Source organism: Xyrauchen texanus, chromosome 30 (genome assembly GCF_025860055.1).
Source record: "Xyrauchen texanus isolate HMW12.3.18 chromosome 30, RBS_HiC_50CHRs, whole genome shotgun sequence".
Classification (NCBI taxonomy): domain Eukaryota; kingdom Metazoa; phylum Chordata; class Actinopteri; order Cypriniformes; family Catostomidae; genus Xyrauchen; species Xyrauchen texanus.
In genome coordinates, this window is record NC_068305.1 from 35,981,154 (window position 1) to 35,999,955 (window position 18,802).

Below are 18,802 nucleotides of genomic sequence, written 5' to 3' on the forward strand. Positions count from 1 at the left end.
TAACAAAAATTATTTAATCTACACAAGAAATAGATACTAGAGATGGTCTTTACTGTTGTTCAGATTATATGCTTTGATATTGTTGTTTAATTGATGGTCAATAGCTAAAATGAACATATCAGCTATATTAGGAAATATTAGTTTTGTTTATAGATTATAGTTTTGAAATTGTTAGTTATAGTTATATAGTGTAGATATAGGGGCAGTAGTTATAGGGAAATACTTGTCAACTTATTAACAAATTAAGATAATGCTTATTTAAAATAACCACTTCAGATAAGGGTTAACCATTTATGCATTTAAATACAATTTTGCATTTCGTTATATATCTAGTATTCTATCTCCATTGGGATTGCTGATCACAGTGACTGTGAAAATCCTTCATTACAAAACTATTTTCCCCACTTAAAATAAAACTGTGTTTTTTATGAGTGGCTTTTAGGCCCAGAAACATGGGAGCTTTTTACCTCAATTACCAGCTTCGGAAATTCACCTTTTTTTTAATTATTATTTGTAATTAAGGGGCAATATTATCCTCTCGAAACTGATTTTCAGGGGCATTTTTTGCTTCATATGGACATATTTTCCAAACATTTTAAAACACTATGTGTAATGTAAAATGCTTTTAATCAGTTCATTAAAATATATTTTAAAGCTCTTAGGTACCTAGAAAATGATATCAGCATCAATACAATGTTTTGTATGATATGATATTTTACTCAGCCTAGAATCAAATCTATGATACAAACAAAACTTAAAGAGAACAATTCATTACGGGAGCATTTTTTTGTCCCCACATTTTAAATTTTATGCACATTTTTGTCTATATCAGTAGCATTTATCAATTTCTGACACTGCCAAATCCTTTCACTCATTGGACAGTTATTAAAAACTATTTTAATCACATTGAACCAAAACAATACGGTCAGTATTTTGTCTCAAAATAAATGCAATAATTTCAGGGTATTTCATTTGCTACATGAATTTGAAACATTTTAAAATGATTAAATTAGGCTTTAGACATTGCATGGATGACCTAACAGATCAGGAAAAGTTAGCAGTGCAATGTGACAAACAGGTGTTTAGGAAAGGGGTGTAGTTTTTTTGTTTTATAGTGTTTTGGGAGAAAAAACTAATAAAAAGGTGCTTGTAGACCTGTTGTACCCTACCATTGTAATATTATGAATATGGTAATCATCCAGTACCATGGAACCAAAGTAGGCTTACCAAGGAGAAACACTGGGGCCCACCAACGTGTCTATACACTAGTAGTATATGAGGGCAGCCCATCCATAAAGCTTTCGTCCTGAACGTAACCGTCACAGTACTTCCTCAGTTCAGGGTGTTGAGTCATCTGTTTGAGATCCGATTTTCAATCATCAAAATATTAAGTATTTAACATTTATTGAGTGCAAAGAATGACTAACAATGACAAAATATGATCACATTTATCACAGTTAGTGAAATAATCTGGCTTGACATTGGTGTGGATGCCTACACAAGGAGCTGAAAACTCCTTACCTTATTCCTCAGGAATGTGTACTGCTTTCTGTTCTATTTTTAGAACTCATATAACTTTGTGGTATTAAGGTGGCGGGACATCTGTTCTTTCAATGAACACACACATATGTACATACTGGTTTATAAGCTGCCAGTGGCTTAAGAGAGGAGATCCCAGGGGACCATATTGGATGCCAGGCTGCAGTTTGCTGACATCACCTGTCACCATCTTTAATTTGTCCCAGGATCTGGAGCTGCTGTTGTTGACATCATCTGTGGGATTTCCAGTGTTGTCACACACACACACACACACACACACACACACACACACACTTTAACCACATAGATACTTTTAGGCAAATGCAGTACATCATCATCCAGGTTTTCCATACATTCATAGAATCCTATTATATTCTAGTTTTGTCATGTCACATAGCATTGCTTACCCTCAGTGTGGACGAACTGTTAGAATGGATAAGAATGCATAAATACATTCTAACTGAATGTATATATATATATATATATATATATATATATATATATATATATATATATATATATATATATATATATATATATATAAAACTGGAATGTTTTATATATGTTGTGTGTTTGTGTGTAATTTTGTAGTGTGGCCATCTTGGCCAGGACTCCCTGGAGGAAGAGATTTCTTTTAATCTCAATGGGACCTTCCTGGAAAAATAAAGGAAATTATTATTATTATTATTATTATTATGACTCTGATTCATAATCAGTAGGCTAATTAGTAATGTGTGATACAAATATTCTCAATCTCAAATCATCCTGAAGGTGCATGGATGAATGATCCAAACATCCCTTTTGCCTGCTATCCAACAACAGTATTCCTGATTTTATTATTACCCATCTTAATATGTCTTTAGTGCATAAATGTTACATTCTAAATAACAGTTTGAAAATTGATTCTTTGAGTTTATACCGAACTGCATTCAGAATTCAAGACAGGTATCTAGTAATATGCCAAGTGGAGATTTTCTTACAACGTCTTCCAAATATATAAAACATTTGACCGAATATCTGTTGCAACAAGCAAGTACAGGCAATGTGGCATATGGTTAAAAAGAGTTTAAAGCAGCCTTTCTTGAGATGCAATGGGCTATTAAACATACTGAGCTACACCTAAGCTACACGTGTGTATTTTCTCAGTCTAAATAGACAGAATTTCAGTAGTACACCCAAATGACAATAGCCCAATCATACTGTTCATGTGTTACACTTGCTATAGTTTACTTCCATGTTGTTTCTTTAATGCAATGTCAAATGTAAATCAAGATAATCACTGAAACATCAGTGCCACCTTGAGTAAGAAATAGCATTGATATATATCTGATAATTCACCATTGTTGCACAAAAAATCAACATGATTTAGTAGTCATTTGTATGAATATAGAAGTCATTTGTCTTGTAATAAAGAGGTTGAGGAATACTTAAGATTTGTGGGCATAACTCAAAAATTAAAGAGGCCCCGGGTCACTAAAGACCCGATGTGTGCATTAAAGGGTTAATCTGTCTTGTCTGAAGCATGATGTCATGCAATCTGCCAGCTATGATGTCACGTCTGATGTATCTTTGGTTGTGTTCGTGTTCATCTGGGGACTTCATTTTCATGCTAGGTGAATCATTTGCACAAATCTCCACGGCTTTGATCAAAGTTTAAACATCTAACAACACGAGAGAATAAAGAGTGAACACTTTGTGAACGTAAGGACTAAAAGGTCAATTGCACCTTCTAAAATATTAAATATTTTTTAGATTTACTCTAAAGTGATTATTCAATATTTCATACTGTTTGTTACTGGAATTTCAGGCACAAACAAAATCCTAAATTTCTTAGGCTTACTAAAAATCAGGGGAAGACCAATGTGAACTGCCTAACTAACTTTCCATAATGTAAATTTGGAAGAAAGATGGCCAACAGGAGAACAAACATCAGCACTGAATCTTAGCCAATATTGTTGTGTTCAAATAAGAGCAAACATTTAAAGAGCTTATGTACATATGCTAACAATACTTGCAGTAGTGACATAAGAAGCAGTCATTTTATCAAGTACATTTACTGAGAGATATTACAAGTGTGAAAGGGTGTAATCATTAGTTAATGAATGCTTGTTTGTCATACAAAATACTTCTTACTAAGAGTGGAAAGGCAGCAACAACATCATGTGTGGCCAGCATTTGGATGATTGACACAAGTCTAGCAACACCCTCTTTTAGCAATAGTGGTTTGTTACTAGGACTCCACGTTGTTGCTCGACCAATCAGAATGAAGACAACTTGACCTTCTGTTGTGGGTGTGTCCCTCCAGGGCAAAAGAGGGCAGTAGCAAAACATATGAATGACTGGCAGATCGTAAAGAGTAGCCAATGGGCCCTGAGCACAGACCAAACCAATCAGAGTTGCATTCTGTTCTGCTAGCTAGACAGTTACCAAGTCACTGTTACTGCCTGAGTTGGCTAGGGCTGTTTGCCATTGGCTGAAAGTTGAGAAAACTCAGCGACTCATTGGCTGAATAAACACAAGCCGTTGCCGGGGAGCAGCACCAATCACAGTGAGGCAGCAGTCAGCTGTTTGGTTTCTAGGCAGGATTGAGGGTTCTGAGATGTTTTGGCGGGAGAGTGGGAAGGAAGGGGGAGGGTAGGGGTGCTCTAGAGTGAAGAGGAGCATGTGATGTGTTTAGCTCTTCCTCTTGTAGGATCTTTCTGATGCAACATGCAGTTGAGGGAGTGGTCTCCTGGGCCTGTTATGTTATTTTTATTTTTTTTAACAGGTCTTTACTATGAAACAAGAACCAATGATGTAGCTGTTGCCATGCAGGCAGTGCCAGTGTTTGTTTTGCCTGCTCTCTCATCTCCTATACCACCCCATCCACAGTTACCGTAGAAACAGAGTCACTTCGAGTCTATTTCAATCCTCTTCCTCTAGTCAGTGATTTGTCTGTGCTTTATCCGCTTCTAAACCATCCCAACTCTACACTTTCCAGCAAACTGAAATGGCTGGCAACACAGTGTTGGCATGAACTGACTAATGAAGTTAGGATGCAGCCTGTACAGAATCAGACAGACACACTTATTTTCAAGAACAAAAACAATTCTCCCTGACGACCCCCCCCCACACACATACTGTAATTTCTCTCATTGGCAGGTTTTTTTCCTTCTTGTTTTAAGCTCACTTTGGTTTGTAAAACATATCTTATGTAATTTTGTTTATCAAGTAAATGTATCTTTAAGAACTTTTACTTGAAATTACTGATCAAGAAAATTATTTTCTTTGCAGTATATATCGGAGTTTTCTAGTGCACTAATTAAACTTTAAATTGGTCATTGCAATCTCATGGTTGAGAACCGCAGCAACAGTGTGCAGGAATGCTGAGCGCAAGGGCTGTCAGAAAAGATGATGTCATCATAAACCAGTGAGAAGAGGAAGTCTGTAATATTCATGTGACTCACTGCCCATTTTTAAGAAGTGCACTGGAAAATGTTTAAATGGGTTTGTGTAAATTTATCACAACAGTCCCACATATTCCTCTGTAAGGTCAATCTAACTAATAAATGAAACTGGCAAATGGTCCTTCACCAAACACCATGCTTTTTCTTTATTGCAGGAAAGTATATAAAAGTAGGGATGGGCATTTTGAGTAGTTTTGTAGTTGAGAACTCTAACACGTAAAAAATGAAAAATGGAATACTTGAAATTTAGAACTCAGCTCAAACTTCAAACTTTGAACCTGTATTTCTTTATATTTTATTATTATTTTTAGAAATGAGCACTTAGCATAAACAACATCTAGATTCAAAAACTAGATCAACATACTTCATATAAATGCTGCTTTACTGAATGCATGCTGAAGTCTCTCCACTTTATACCATAATATTTAGAAGAGAGTTGTTTGATGTCTGGCGGAATGCATATTTTTTTTATAAATTTTCTGCAATAAATAATTTATGGAGAAATCATACTGAAATAGTATTTGCTATTTACCAAGTGTCTTTCTTTAAAAGATCAGAGTGAGATATTAATATAGGACCAGTTTCATTGTGGATGTGTAGTTCATGAATTAGGTACATGTAGATCTACTGTAGTTTTACATTTCCCTATAGAGGCTTTAGATCGAGATCTCCACTCATACTGTGGCAAACTGGGGCTCATTAATTGACAATGGTTGCATAAGATTTGCCTGTGAAAAGCAGAAAATGCATTTCTGGCAGAAAATGCCAATTATGTTCAGACGCAAAGGGACAATTCACTCTTCCTTGACTAAACTTGGAAAAGGTTTTTGCCTTTGAGTTTTTTCCTCAAGACATTGCACTGATATCCTTAACTTTGTTCATGGTCTGTGGCTCAGGATCTCTGTAATGCACTGTTGTTGTACAACAGAACTAAATTATTCAAATAGGAAATCAATGGGATAAGTAGTTTGCAGTAGTTTGACTTCAACTATGTGTTGGTCTGCTTTTGTGAGGCTCATCCATAGGCTTCAGGTATATAATGGGTGTGTCTCATCTCGCTCCCTATGTCGTGAATCAGTATATTGTGAATACGAATTTGAGCACTATTTAGGTGTTTATCCACTGAACATTGGGGACCTTGTAACTCAAATCACCTGCAACACAATTAAGAGGTCGGGCATCTGTAATTAATCAGCAACATTGCTGTATAAATTACAATGTTGTGAATGAATATGTACAGTGTTTTTAATGAAAGATAAATTACATAAATTAAGAAATAAAATACAAAGTAGTGTATTTTTAATGTTCTTCTTAAAACTGAAATATTTAAATGTCTTTTTTCCTTAAATGCACATCATGGATGAAAGATATCACAAACAACACCTCTTTTAAAGAGAAAATTAGGATTTCACAGCATACTTTTACACTTGCACTTGTCTTCTTGAGTGAGAAACATCAGAAGACTTGAGAGAGACTTCAGAAGACATGATGTGTTTCCGGTTAGGAAACAGAGTGAGAAGCGATGCTCCCTTGTTTTTTACGGTGCATTCTGGGAAGTTTTAAGGATCTAACATTTCAATGCATTGATCGATTTTGTACTTGGGACCGCCCTAGAAATATCTGACTCCCTGGTCAGCTGAATTCTAAACGAGGAAGCTTATTGAGATGCACCATAATTTTAAAATTTTGTACAGATAATATTTAGTACATTTACATTTATGCATTTGGCAGACGCTTTTATCCAAAGCGACTTACAGAGCCCTTATTACAGGGACAATCCCCCCAAAGCAACCTGGAGTTAAGTGCCTTGCTCAAGGACACAATGGTGGTGGCTGTGGGGTTCGAACCAGAGACCTTGCTGCTTACCAGTTCTGTGCTTTTTAGCCACTACGCCACCACCACTCCTATCTGCTATATACTATCTTACTACATTTAGTAAGATTGCTTAATGTGTTACAAATATGGGCAGTCTTTTTAACAACAAAATTTGCATCAGAAAACACCAAGAACAATACCAACAAAGAAAATGCATGGTAATAAGTTCCTCAGAACTGTTGGTTGTAAATAGATTCAAGAAAGGAAGATCACAAATGACTTCACTGTTGATTACTTCTAAATGCTGAAAACAGGTCTACTATCAATGTTAGTCAAAGGTCTTACTTTTCTTAAAATACAAAGTGATGAAGTAGGCAACACAGCTATGGCTGAAAATATAAACATGAATGGATGGAGTCTGTAAAGTTGGCAGATTGAGATAAATTAAAAGGGCTGTATTTGTTTGCTAAAGGCCTCTCTCCAAAACCCTGAACTTCTAAGACATGTAAAAGTGTTTCTGAGTGGCTAAAATAAGGGTGTACCGCTCCTCCAATTATTTTTGTTGTTTACATTCTAGAGTTGTCACAGAGACAGGTTTGATCTATTATAATGCCCAATTCAGTCATACCTGAATTTTAGTTGGGACTTATTATGCATGGTACAAAACAAATTGTATACAGCACATTTAATGACAGAAGTTTAATGCTTAAGCAATTTAGAACAAACCCCAAACAGTGAATGTTTGAGGAATATTAATAATACAGTTCTGCGTTGCAAACAACTCCATCAAGTTCTCTGCAGGGGGGTATTCAAGAAAGTATACTATCACGATCCTGTCACCTTGTCAGGGGATTGTCTGACGAGGACCGTGGCATCATCGTCCTCTGTTTAAATTCAGTTCACATGACATACAGTAAAATAACATTTGATGCAGAACATGGTAAATACCAGTAGAATTAATCTTAAAATAAAATATATATTAAACCTAAAGCCAATTATCATAATATTAATAGAATATGAAGTTCAGTGCAAACTACGTAGGCGAGAGTGGTCTAATATTAGTGTTAAATAATATCATTGAATATCAAGAAAATGTTGAAATGCTGCGTACTTCTAACAGAGATTGACGGATTCAACACACAAACCCTAAACTGACGTTTTCCCTCGGGCAGCAACAACACACAGAGATACCCCGCCCCTTTTAAATAAATTACCATATCATGTGACGTCATCGCAGATGGGTGTGACTTTCGCTGCGCTCGTGTCCAATACAAACAACTCGAACTGAGGGCGCAGAATGAAAGCGAAGCGCGTCGGTGTTAGTAAAAAGACCAGCATGTACAAACGTGAAAACGGAATAAAACAGTACTGATACAATAAACGGAATAAAAATAGCACTTGACAGACACGTTTTCGCACTGGCGGTGAGTGTCTAAAGTTTATGTGACTTATTCATTTCTTACTTTTCTCAGTTGGGACGTGATTTGTGCTTTCATACTTAGAAATAAAAATAACTGAAGTGACCGTTTGTGTCAGTTAGACACAAACTTCTAGTGATGGTCTATGAAAGAAAATGGTTAACTACAGAATGAAGAATGATGATCACAATGCACAGAAAAGTATCAGTTTCATTCCAAACTTTAAACAATCAGTTGTGCCTATTCAAATGTTCATGTCTGTCTGAACATTTCAGCTACACTCAAATGATGTTGTATGTGTATTATTGTGGTATTACTTTCTGATAGGTTGTTTTATTTTGGTTTACTTTGCTATTATACTTAATAGCATATGCCCATATTATAATACCTTAATAAATCTCTGTTGACATAATTACTTATAATTAATTATTTAGAACATTTAAAATATACTTATAAATCAGTTTCATTTTATTTTTAACTGTTCGACATTTTGAAATGATAAATGATCATGAAATGTCAGATGCCTGAAATGCATGCCAGAAAACTGTTTATAATCGGTACAGTTTTACTAAATTCACCACCCACTGTAATTGCCCCTGTTATATTAAAACATCCTCATTGTTGAGTATCAGTGCTACATTACATTGCAATTCTCAGTTAATCAGATTATTCTAGACAGAGATTGATTGGTTGATTGTTTATTTTGATGTGGCTGATTTAAATTGTACCAGTCTGTTTTCTGGGAAATATAGTATCAGCCACAGCATACAGAACACTTGAGCACAGGCCTGACACTTCCCCTTAATTTGTATGTGCTGCCGTTTCATGTGCTGGTGGTTTTGCTTGCAACTTGCCTGTCTTAGTCATCATCTCACAGTCCTTTGATTCCAGAAATGTCATTTTACATGCAGAATATTCCTTGTTTAAGCTAACCAAAATAAATATATTGACTAAATGTTATTTTAGATCAGTCTCATTATTAATTGCTCATGTGAATGTGTGTACGCTCACAAAGATACATTGTTTTTATCAGGTCAAGTGTTCCAGGACTGTATAGATAAGATGTTATGCTTTTGAGCAGGGTGGGCCATTGCTAGTCAATATTCTGGTAATATCATAGAAACTAGATTTCAATCATTTCCATGAAAATTGACTGATATATAGAGTTTTTCCTTAACAAAGGAACTCTGAATCTAGACACAAAAATTATAATTTCGCATAAAAATGTGTCATAATCCTGACTGATATCTACAGGGGTCTTGACACAGCATGACAGTTCTGTGCTGTATTTTAGGGCAGTTTCGGTGACTCTAATGGAGGATGAGGAGGACGAACAGCTTCCTCACTGCTGTGAAACACCATTAAGAAACAAGAGCACAGAGAACAGAGACGCCTTGCATCTAGAGGTGGGACAATCGACTACCCGGCACAGACGTTTTGAAGACAGATCCACTCAGACTGCGAGCTCTGTCCAGAACTCAGGGAGAGCTGGAGATATGGCACCATTCCAGGGGTCTGAAGCAGAGACAGCATCATCTCCCTGTGGAAATGTGGATGCCAGGACTGCATTTAGGGCTAATTGTGGAACTGGGGGCTGTGCTTCACTTACTGCGGCCCTAGGGGCTCCTGAAGAGCCAAGAGCACTTTTTCATGGTAAAGAAATTCAATGTGCATCAAATCCATGCTTGTGAGATTATAATTTGGTTTCTTTAAATTTTTGGTGAAATGTGTTATTTGTGCGCCTCTAGTGTCAACAAACGGAATTGCAAAAATAATGACTGTTTTCAAACAGGTTTCCTGAACACTCCCCCATCTTCTATTGGTCAGCCAAATAAACAGTCCCATCCCAAATTCACACCTTTGGAATGCTCTAACAAACTGAGCAACGTTTTGAAAGTGCCATAGAGGCACAGTGTTTACACTTTATTGGAAAATCAACCTACAATTGGCTTATTTATAGTTGTCTCTGCATATTAATATGAAATAGGAGAAAGTATTTTAACATCCCAAACATTTGTACACTTCATTCTTTAAAATGATTTTGCAACTAAATTTAAAAACTTAACTATCACACAGACAAACTGACTTGAGAAAAATAAGTCAAATTGTTGCTATTTGTTGAAGCAATTACAAAGTTTAAAGGTTAATCATTCATAAATGTTTTCCATCTATAAGGAAATGCTGGTTTTCGCGCCCACTTCCCTGCCTTGTTCGAACCGGTCCCGGATGGTGCACCAAACACAAGAGACAGTGCGGTGGATGAAATGAGGCAAGAACAAAAAGAAGATGAACCAGAGGCGGGGATTAGTGTGGAGATTCAGATTGGACGTAAATTACGAGAAATGGGTGACCAGTTTCAGCAGGAACATCTTCAGCTGGTAAGAGTCATTTCCGGACAAACTAGTTCAGACATGTTTCTTTCCCTCATGCAAGGTTGAACTCTCGACGTGTGAATCAAATGGGGTAAAAAGGATCACAGGTGTTGTCAGACTGTGGTTTACATTGCAGTGGTTATTGTCACAATGTGAAATGACATCATCGTGTGCTGTTATTTCTACTGCATATGCAAATGCTCAACCGATGACATCCTTGTTGGTTTACTCTTCTCAACGCTCTGTTTACTCATGACATGTTCTTTTAGATTTGTTCAGATGACTTATCAAAAGTTATACTGTATGAAAATATGTAAGCCTGTATCCATTATATTAGACACAGTTGTCTGTCAGAAAGCCATTTTACTCGCTTGATGTTTTACGTATATACCAACATGAGAGTTTGCATCAGTATCCAGTCATAATTAAGTATCAATGTCAATTTCATTTATTTTTTATGTGTTTTTCAAGGAAATAACACACTAATATACTGTAGGACAGTGGTTCCTAACCCCGTTCCTGGAGGCCACCCAACATGGCATATTTTGTATATCTCCCTTTTCTGACACACCCAATTCAGGTCTTGGAGTCGCCACTAACAAGCGGATGAGTTGAATCATGTGTGTTTGATTAGAGAGATATCCAAAATGTGTAGTGTTGGGGGGCTTCCAGGAACAGGGCTGAGAACCACTGCTGTTGGAGATACATTTGAAACAGTGTTAGAAAAAAAGTATATGAACAATGGCACATTTTGTCATGTAAATATGACCATGTGAGGAGTCTTTAAGTGTTTGCTGTAGACCATTTGGGTTAATGTACATTAAGCGCATTCAAGGTATACATCTCATCAGTTTATGCAATTCCTGGGAATCGAACCTATGACCTAGGCGTCGCTAGCGCCGTGCTCTACCAGTTGAGTCATGTGAATGTATAAAAAATGTTAGAGCTATTCTGTTTTGAAAAAAAGTGACGTGGTTTAATTAAAATGACCGAAGCAGAAGAAGACAACAAGGTTTGATTCAGTTAAGTATTAATGTTTGAGAGATACCTACATTGATTAATTTAGCCGCTGACACTTTTATTGAAAGTGTTTCCCAACCTCTGCATTAAAGGGATTGTTCATCCCAAAATGAAAATTCTATCACACTTGTGTTGTTCCAAACCCAAATTAATTTGTATTCTTCAATGGAACACAGAAGGAGATGTTAAGCAAACATTTTAAGCTTCAGTCCCTATGTTGTGTGTGTGAGTAATGCAATTAACTTTTAGTTTGACTGAGTCTAAAATGTATATTTGGTGTTCCATGAAAGAAAGAAAGTCGTACTGTTTTGGAACAACATAAGGGTGAGAAAATAATGAAAGAATTAAAATGTTTGGGCGTACTATCCCTTTAAGTACCATAGCATAACTGTAGATCTGTAGAGGCTTTCAAACTATACAAGTTGAATTTAGCTCAGGCCTGACTAGCTGAGGTTTGTGTGTGAGAGCTGAAAGAGGATGTGGAGTGTGCTTATACTCAATCTAAATTTAGACACTGACTCAATCTCCACGTCAGCCTGCATGTGACAATTATTTCAAATGTCGGCTAACATAACACTGTTTGTCACGCCTGACTGTGTGTATATAGTAGTGTAAAACCGAACGCGTGTAACTGTGATGGATTCATTACAGCCATGTGCTTTTAATAGTTTATTATATTTATATTTATATATTTATAACAGTTCAGATACAATTAAAAACGTAAACTTCATGTTCTAACGTATGAAACCCGCCCAAAGGCACTTGAATAATAATTAAATAAAAAAATAAAAAAATAAAAAATTCCCTGAAGGATATAAATATAGCTAAGAATGGTAGAGTGTATCGGAATAGCAAGGTAATCTAAATTAAAGATTTGATAATTGATTTTAGCGCTATATAAAAGACTGAAGACTGAAATACAATTCCTGCCCACAACTTAGCTGGATCAACTATTGATTGGACCCTTTAGCTGTCCATCAATAGGGGTTTTGAAAACAAGCTTTAGTCGGGACACAGCACCATCTAGTGCACCACCGCTGTTACTCGCCACTGAATTAATAGAATAGAAGCATTTATTTGGTGACATTATACATATATTTTTGCATATATATACAGTGAAATGTATTTGTTTTTCCACATATCCCAGCATCTATACCTGGGGTCAGAGTGCAGGGTCAGCCATGATATGGCACCCCTGGAGCAGATAGGGTCAAGGGCCCAACAGTGGCATATTGGCAGTGCTGGGACTTGAACCCATGACCTTCTGGCCAGTAAACCAGAGGCTCAACCACTGAGCCACCACTGCCCCAAAACAGTGTTAATATGGCAAAATGAACAGGTCTTATTGCACAATAAGAATAATTTCATATTATTCCAGAGAAAGAGAGAGAGAACGCTTGTCTCTGTAATCTTTCATCATCATGTAATAATTGCTCTAGTTTATTTATTTTAACTGATGATTTACAACAATATCATCAAGAAATCACATGCCCTTATGAACAAGATGAGTTCAAAACAAAAGAGGACAATATTATAATACCCTTATACAGGAAAATTAACTCACTAATTTAATGTAATTTATCGTTAAAGTAATAAAGACTACAGCAATAAATCTAACAAATAAATCTGTCTTCATTCTGGTATAAAGCGGCCATATCTCATGACCAAATTACTTCCCAACGTTCAAAATTAAGTCAAACATTACAAGTGCACGTTCAGTTTCACTCTTGAATATGTCACCTAACAGAAGTAAAATGGCTTTTCATGTTGACCTTAAATTCCAGCATAAATATAGACCTTATAATGGATCTTTGATTAATTTGGCCATTTCACTTTATATTTACATATCTGTTTCTTTTTCTACAGTTCACTCAGCACCACAGGGGCCAGTTGGGTTGGTTCCACCTAGTAACATCACTGTACAACTTCCTGTTTCCACGAGAAGGGCCCTGAAATACAAGAGCCCAGAGACGAGGGGGCCACAGCACAGGTTCAGGACCCAAATGAGTTTCACGCAGCACTGCAAGATCTGGACTGTGCACAGATGTGGATTATATGGCTCAAAAACAGTGTGAAAAGAAGCGAGTTGCCGCTGGTCTGAGACTTCCTTCCTTTTTCAACAAATTCATTATGAGGATAGAGCATTGGGGGAAATGAGACATATACTGCAGGTTGTATATCAAAGATATAAATATTCTGCCTCATGTTGTTTCCCCAACACATCTTCACATTTGAGTGGATCTCGGTGCAGTGAATGCCTTAATAAAACCCTCCGAAGAAAGAAGCTCTACTGAAGAGGTCCACAGAAATATATTTGTGCTGAAACGTCTACACATACTACACTCTGACACATTCCAGAACAGATTCTTGAGCTTTTTCTGCTGATTCATCAATGCTCTTGTTTGATTCCTATCCACGTGGCAGTTTTCAGTATTATTGGGACAGAGTTGAAACACTTTTTTCATTGGCAATGGAGACCTGTCGTCTTGACCAGGGCATTCGTTCATCCATAGGCCAGTAACATGCTTCATAAAGGACTGATGCACAGAACTTTGAACAATTAATTATTTGTTGAAATGAAGACAAATACTTGAACATCAGGTTTTACTCTATCAACATTGAGCCTTTTCTAAAAGTGTTTGCATTTGAGAGAAATGTGAATTTTCTGATAAAAACATGCTGGAATTCCTGCAGAAAATAATGCTTTCTCGTTAAGGGAGAATGTACCACAAATGATTGAACTCACAGGTAAAAAAAAAAAAAAAAAAAGCTTTTGAAAAAATGAATTTGTATGTTCTGTTGTCTTAAAAGACTCCATGAATTCACTTGATTAAGACATTTAATTCTAAAGAGCATTTGATTGGACAAAAAGAAAGACACACCCATGAGTGCAGGATGTCATCAATATTTTCAGGTTAATTATCCCAGAAAAGACTGTCATTTTTACGTTTCATGTGTACACCTACCAAAAGTTTTAGTAAACCTTTACTAGTACACTCGCTTATGAATGATTTTGAAGCCACAAAATTCCAACTCCAACTTCAGGCTCTGTATTTCTGTTCTTCTGTCTCATATCACAGACCTTTGACATTTGATATCAATATGAATTACATAATGAAAATTACATAAATTATTTCTTTCAGGCACCCAAGCGAAAAATGCAATCACTAACATAAAATCTGCAAATATTATAAGTTACATTTTCTCCCCCTTTTTTAAGTTCTAGGAAAAGTTGTATATGTTTGTATATAGCAATCACTGATTATTACAAAGATGATTTTATTAATGTAAATGTCTTAGAGGGAAAGTTTCTTTGTACAGATGGCATAAATATGCTTTTATGAGGAGGACATGAATGAACTCAGAGATGTAGATTTCTATCAGAACGCCCAGTGACTGGCTCATGATCTGGTGTTGATGTTAATATTTTAGTTTGAATATGATTAATGATAAACTGGGAGACTATTTATTTTCCATATATATCTTTTTAAACTCATATTGTAAAGTGAAATTTATATAAATATGAGATTAATATGAATTTAAGCTATGAAAATAGATATTCCATTTATTTTTTCTTAAAGGTGAAGCGTGCAATTTCTGAGACACCAAATGGAATGGCAAAAATAACTAGATAGGTCAAGTTTGTCAACAGAAATTTTAATGTTGGCTTGACAAAGCTTTGTCTGAATGTTTGAAACTTGTTTTGAAAGTTTGAAGTTTGATGGTTATACCAGAGATAATTTAGCAGAGATGGGCAACTCCTATTAAAATGAATGGGAGAAATTGGAACACTTAACGGCAGCCAAAGGTCAACAGATGAGCAAAGAAGTATTAAAGGTAAAACAGCCAATCACCTTTTAGATACAGACATCGTCTCTCAATCAACTAGACAACATGCTTGCACGTTAGCTATACAAGCTGAGAAAATGGCGTTTTTCTTTTTTGTGTAATATGAGGTAAATAAGCAATATTTACGATACCAGTGTTTTAAGATTTTACTACTGATTTGAAATATCTGATTTGAAATATGTCCTTTGATCGTAATCTTGACCAACCATTTAGGAGATTTCGTTCTTTCCCCATTCAAGTAGGTAGGAGCTGCACTGTCATGACTGGAAATAGCCTCCTGAGAGCATTCAAAAGATGGCCGACAGTGGACCGACTTGCTACAAATACTTTGGTTATTCCAACACTGCAGTAAGACAAGTGGCTAGCTAGATTGTCAGACTATCACATAGTCAGATAAACCATCAGATAGAGAGAGAAAAGTAACTTAAAGCAGATTAAAAGCCTATTGTTGGTTTGTTTACATTTGAATTTTTGAACAGTAGGAGTTTGAATTAACGAGCATTCCGTTGGGCAGTTTGAACATTCCGTCAATGTAAGTCTATGGAATTTTTCAGATATTTTATTGTCTGCTATTATATGTCAAGCCAACATAATGATGGACACCTCTCCCAGTCTACCAATGGACAGATAAACAGATAGTCCCACCCTGAGCCCATGTGTTATATGGAGCTAGTCAGGTAGATCCACATTGTTTACACATTTCATGGAACTCAACCTGGGACAGGAGGAAGTATCTGAACATCAAAAAATATTACACACTTCACCTTTAAACGCTTTCTTTGTGGTACAATCCAAAAAAAAGGTGCCTGTACTTTGCAGTTTACAACTTTATATAATTTGCTTGCGCATTATTGATAAAAAGAGATATCATTTATAATGTTGTTTATGACTCCAGCATAAGAAAAAACCTACAAATCATGTCTTATAATTTCCTCTGCAATTATTTCAAGACCATTTTGTTTCCTGAAAACATGTTCCACCAATGTGAATTCCAGTGCAGTGACATTATTGTCCTGTTGTTCTTTTGATGAGTGTGCCTGTTATATCTGTGTATTGGTGACAATGACACTTGCAGACAATCAAACAGCTGAAGGTGCCTTAGAACAGCCGGCCAACAAAGAATTCATATCACCATCACGCTGAGCTTCAGTCATCATGGGTACACAAATACTGTCGATCTAAATGCTGTTAATGGTTCTTTGGGTCGAGGCAGACATGTATTACAGTTGGGGTGACAACAGATTTTGCAAATACCTCCAGGTAAATAACAGGGAGCTCAAACAGGCTATCAAAAGATTAACATGAGCACAATCTCTCCAACTGAACTGATTGTTGCAGGAAAAAGCTGCTGCTGCCTCTTGATCTGAAATGCCCTTTCAAATGCACTCAAAAAAAGAAAAAGGAGTAAAAATATTGTACTGTTTTTTTTTATTATTTGAAATGTGTACAGGACATTCCTGCTGGTTCTTTTTTAATCTTGCTACTTAAAATAATTTGATAAATGCACAATTTCCATATTAAATACTGTTATGAAAATGTAAGTAAGATGTTTTTTTACATACATAAATGCTGTTATATAAATGCTGACACGTTTTCTGCAAGGTTTGATGCATTAAAATATTAATGAATACTCATTTGAGAGCTTGTCTTGATTATATTTCTGTGATTATATTGTATTAATATAATATAAATTAAATATGTAATGTTAAATACAGTAAAAGTCAGAAGTTTACATACACCTTAGCCAAATGCATTTAACCACAATTCCTGACATTTAATTGTATAAAGTATTCCCTGTCTTAGGTCAGTTAGGATCACTACTTTATTTTAAGGAAGTGAAAAGTTAGAATAATTGAGAGAATTATATATTTAAGCTTTTATTCCTTTCATCACATTCCCGGTGGTTCAGAAGTTTACGTACACTTTGTTAGTATCTGGTAGCATTGCCTTTAAATTGTTTAACTTGGGTCAATTGTTTTGGGAAGCCTTCCACAAGTTTCTCACAATAAGTTGCTGGAATTTTGGCCCGTTCCTCCAGACAGAACTGGTGTAACTGAGTCAGGTTGGTAGTTCTCCTTGCTCGCACATGCTTTTTCAGTTCTGCCCACAGATTTTCTATCAGATTGAGGTCAGGGCTTTGTGATGGCCACTCCAATACCTTGACTTTGTTCTCCTTAAGCCATTTTGCCACAACTTTGGAGGTATGCTTGGGGTCATTGTCCGTTTGGAAGATCCATTTGCGACTGAGCTTTAACTTCCTGGTGGATGTCTTGAGATGTTGCTTCAATATATCCACATCATTTTCCTTTTTCATGATGCCATCTATTTTGTGAAGTGCACCAGTCCTTCCGGCAGCAAAGCACCCCTCTACGTGACACCTCCATGCTTCATGGCTGGTATGGTGTTCTTCGGCTTGCAAGCAGGGGTGGACTGGGAATAGAAATTGTCCTTGTTGTCAGAAGGGGGGGGGGGTCCTTTTCTGCATAATGCGGTGGCTCATTACAGTTTATCGCGGCCCATTTTGCAGCCGGCCCGGTTCCCCTGATGGCCAGTTTGCCCTGATTGGCCCCAAAGTGCGTCGGCCCACCGGGAAAATGCCCGGTATGCCATATTAACAATCCAGCCCTGCTTGCAAGCTTCACCCTTTTTCCTCTAAACATAATGATTGTTATTAAAGCCAAACACTTTGATTTTTGTTTCATCAGACCAGAGGACATCTCTCAAAAAGTAAAATCTTTGTCCCCATGTGCACTTGCAAACTGAAGTCTGGCTTTTTTAATGGTGGTTTTGGAGCAGTGGCTTCTTCCTGGCTGAGCAGCCTTTAAGGGTTGCTGTCGATATGGGACTCGTTTTACTGTTGATATAGATACTCGTCTAGCTCCAGCATCTTCACAAGGTCCTTTGTTGTTGTTCTGGGATTGATTTGAACTTTTCGTACCAAACTATGTTTATCTCTAGGAGACATAATGAGTCTCTTTCCTGAGCGGTATTGGCCAATAAATTTCCCCTTTGGCCGATTTGTTTTGAATCGCCTACTTGCATGTGAAGTGACTGAGACATGTAAACGACTAATCACAGTTTTTGATGTTACGTACCATTGTGTAACTACAATAAAATACCGGTGTGCAACACAGTGTCATTTCAATGGTCTGTATATCAGAGCCGCAGCAGACGCCGCGTTTGAACTCATAATGTTAAAGTGATCTCACGTTTCTTTCTCCCTCTCTCTCCTCAACAGTTCCCTGTAACTTTTCTAATGATAAAAGGCAAATATCAATAAAACTTATATACCATCTGCAATTATGTACATATCTCATTTAAACACATGTAATTCACAAACCTC

The 18,802-nt window shown here is 36.5% G+C and overlaps 1 protein-coding gene across 1 annotated transcript; it reads left to right on the plus strand.

Annotated features, from left to right (window-relative positions):
- The first annotated feature begins 8,087 nt into the window (after positions 1 to 8,087).
- LOC127624260 (uncharacterized) lies at positions 8,088 to 14,376 on the plus strand. The gene is made up of 4 exons (XM_052099002.1): positions 8,088 to 8,224; positions 9,513 to 9,871; positions 10,394 to 10,596; positions 13,477 to 14,376. The coding sequence occupies exons 2-4, from the start codon at positions 9,532 to 9,534 to the stop codon at positions 13,561 to 13,563; spliced, it is 630 nt and encodes a 209-aa protein (XP_051954962.1). The 5' UTR covers positions 8,088 to 8,224; positions 9,513 to 9,531; the 3' UTR covers positions 13,564 to 14,376.
- Positions 14,377 to 18,802: the final 4,426 nt, after the last annotated feature.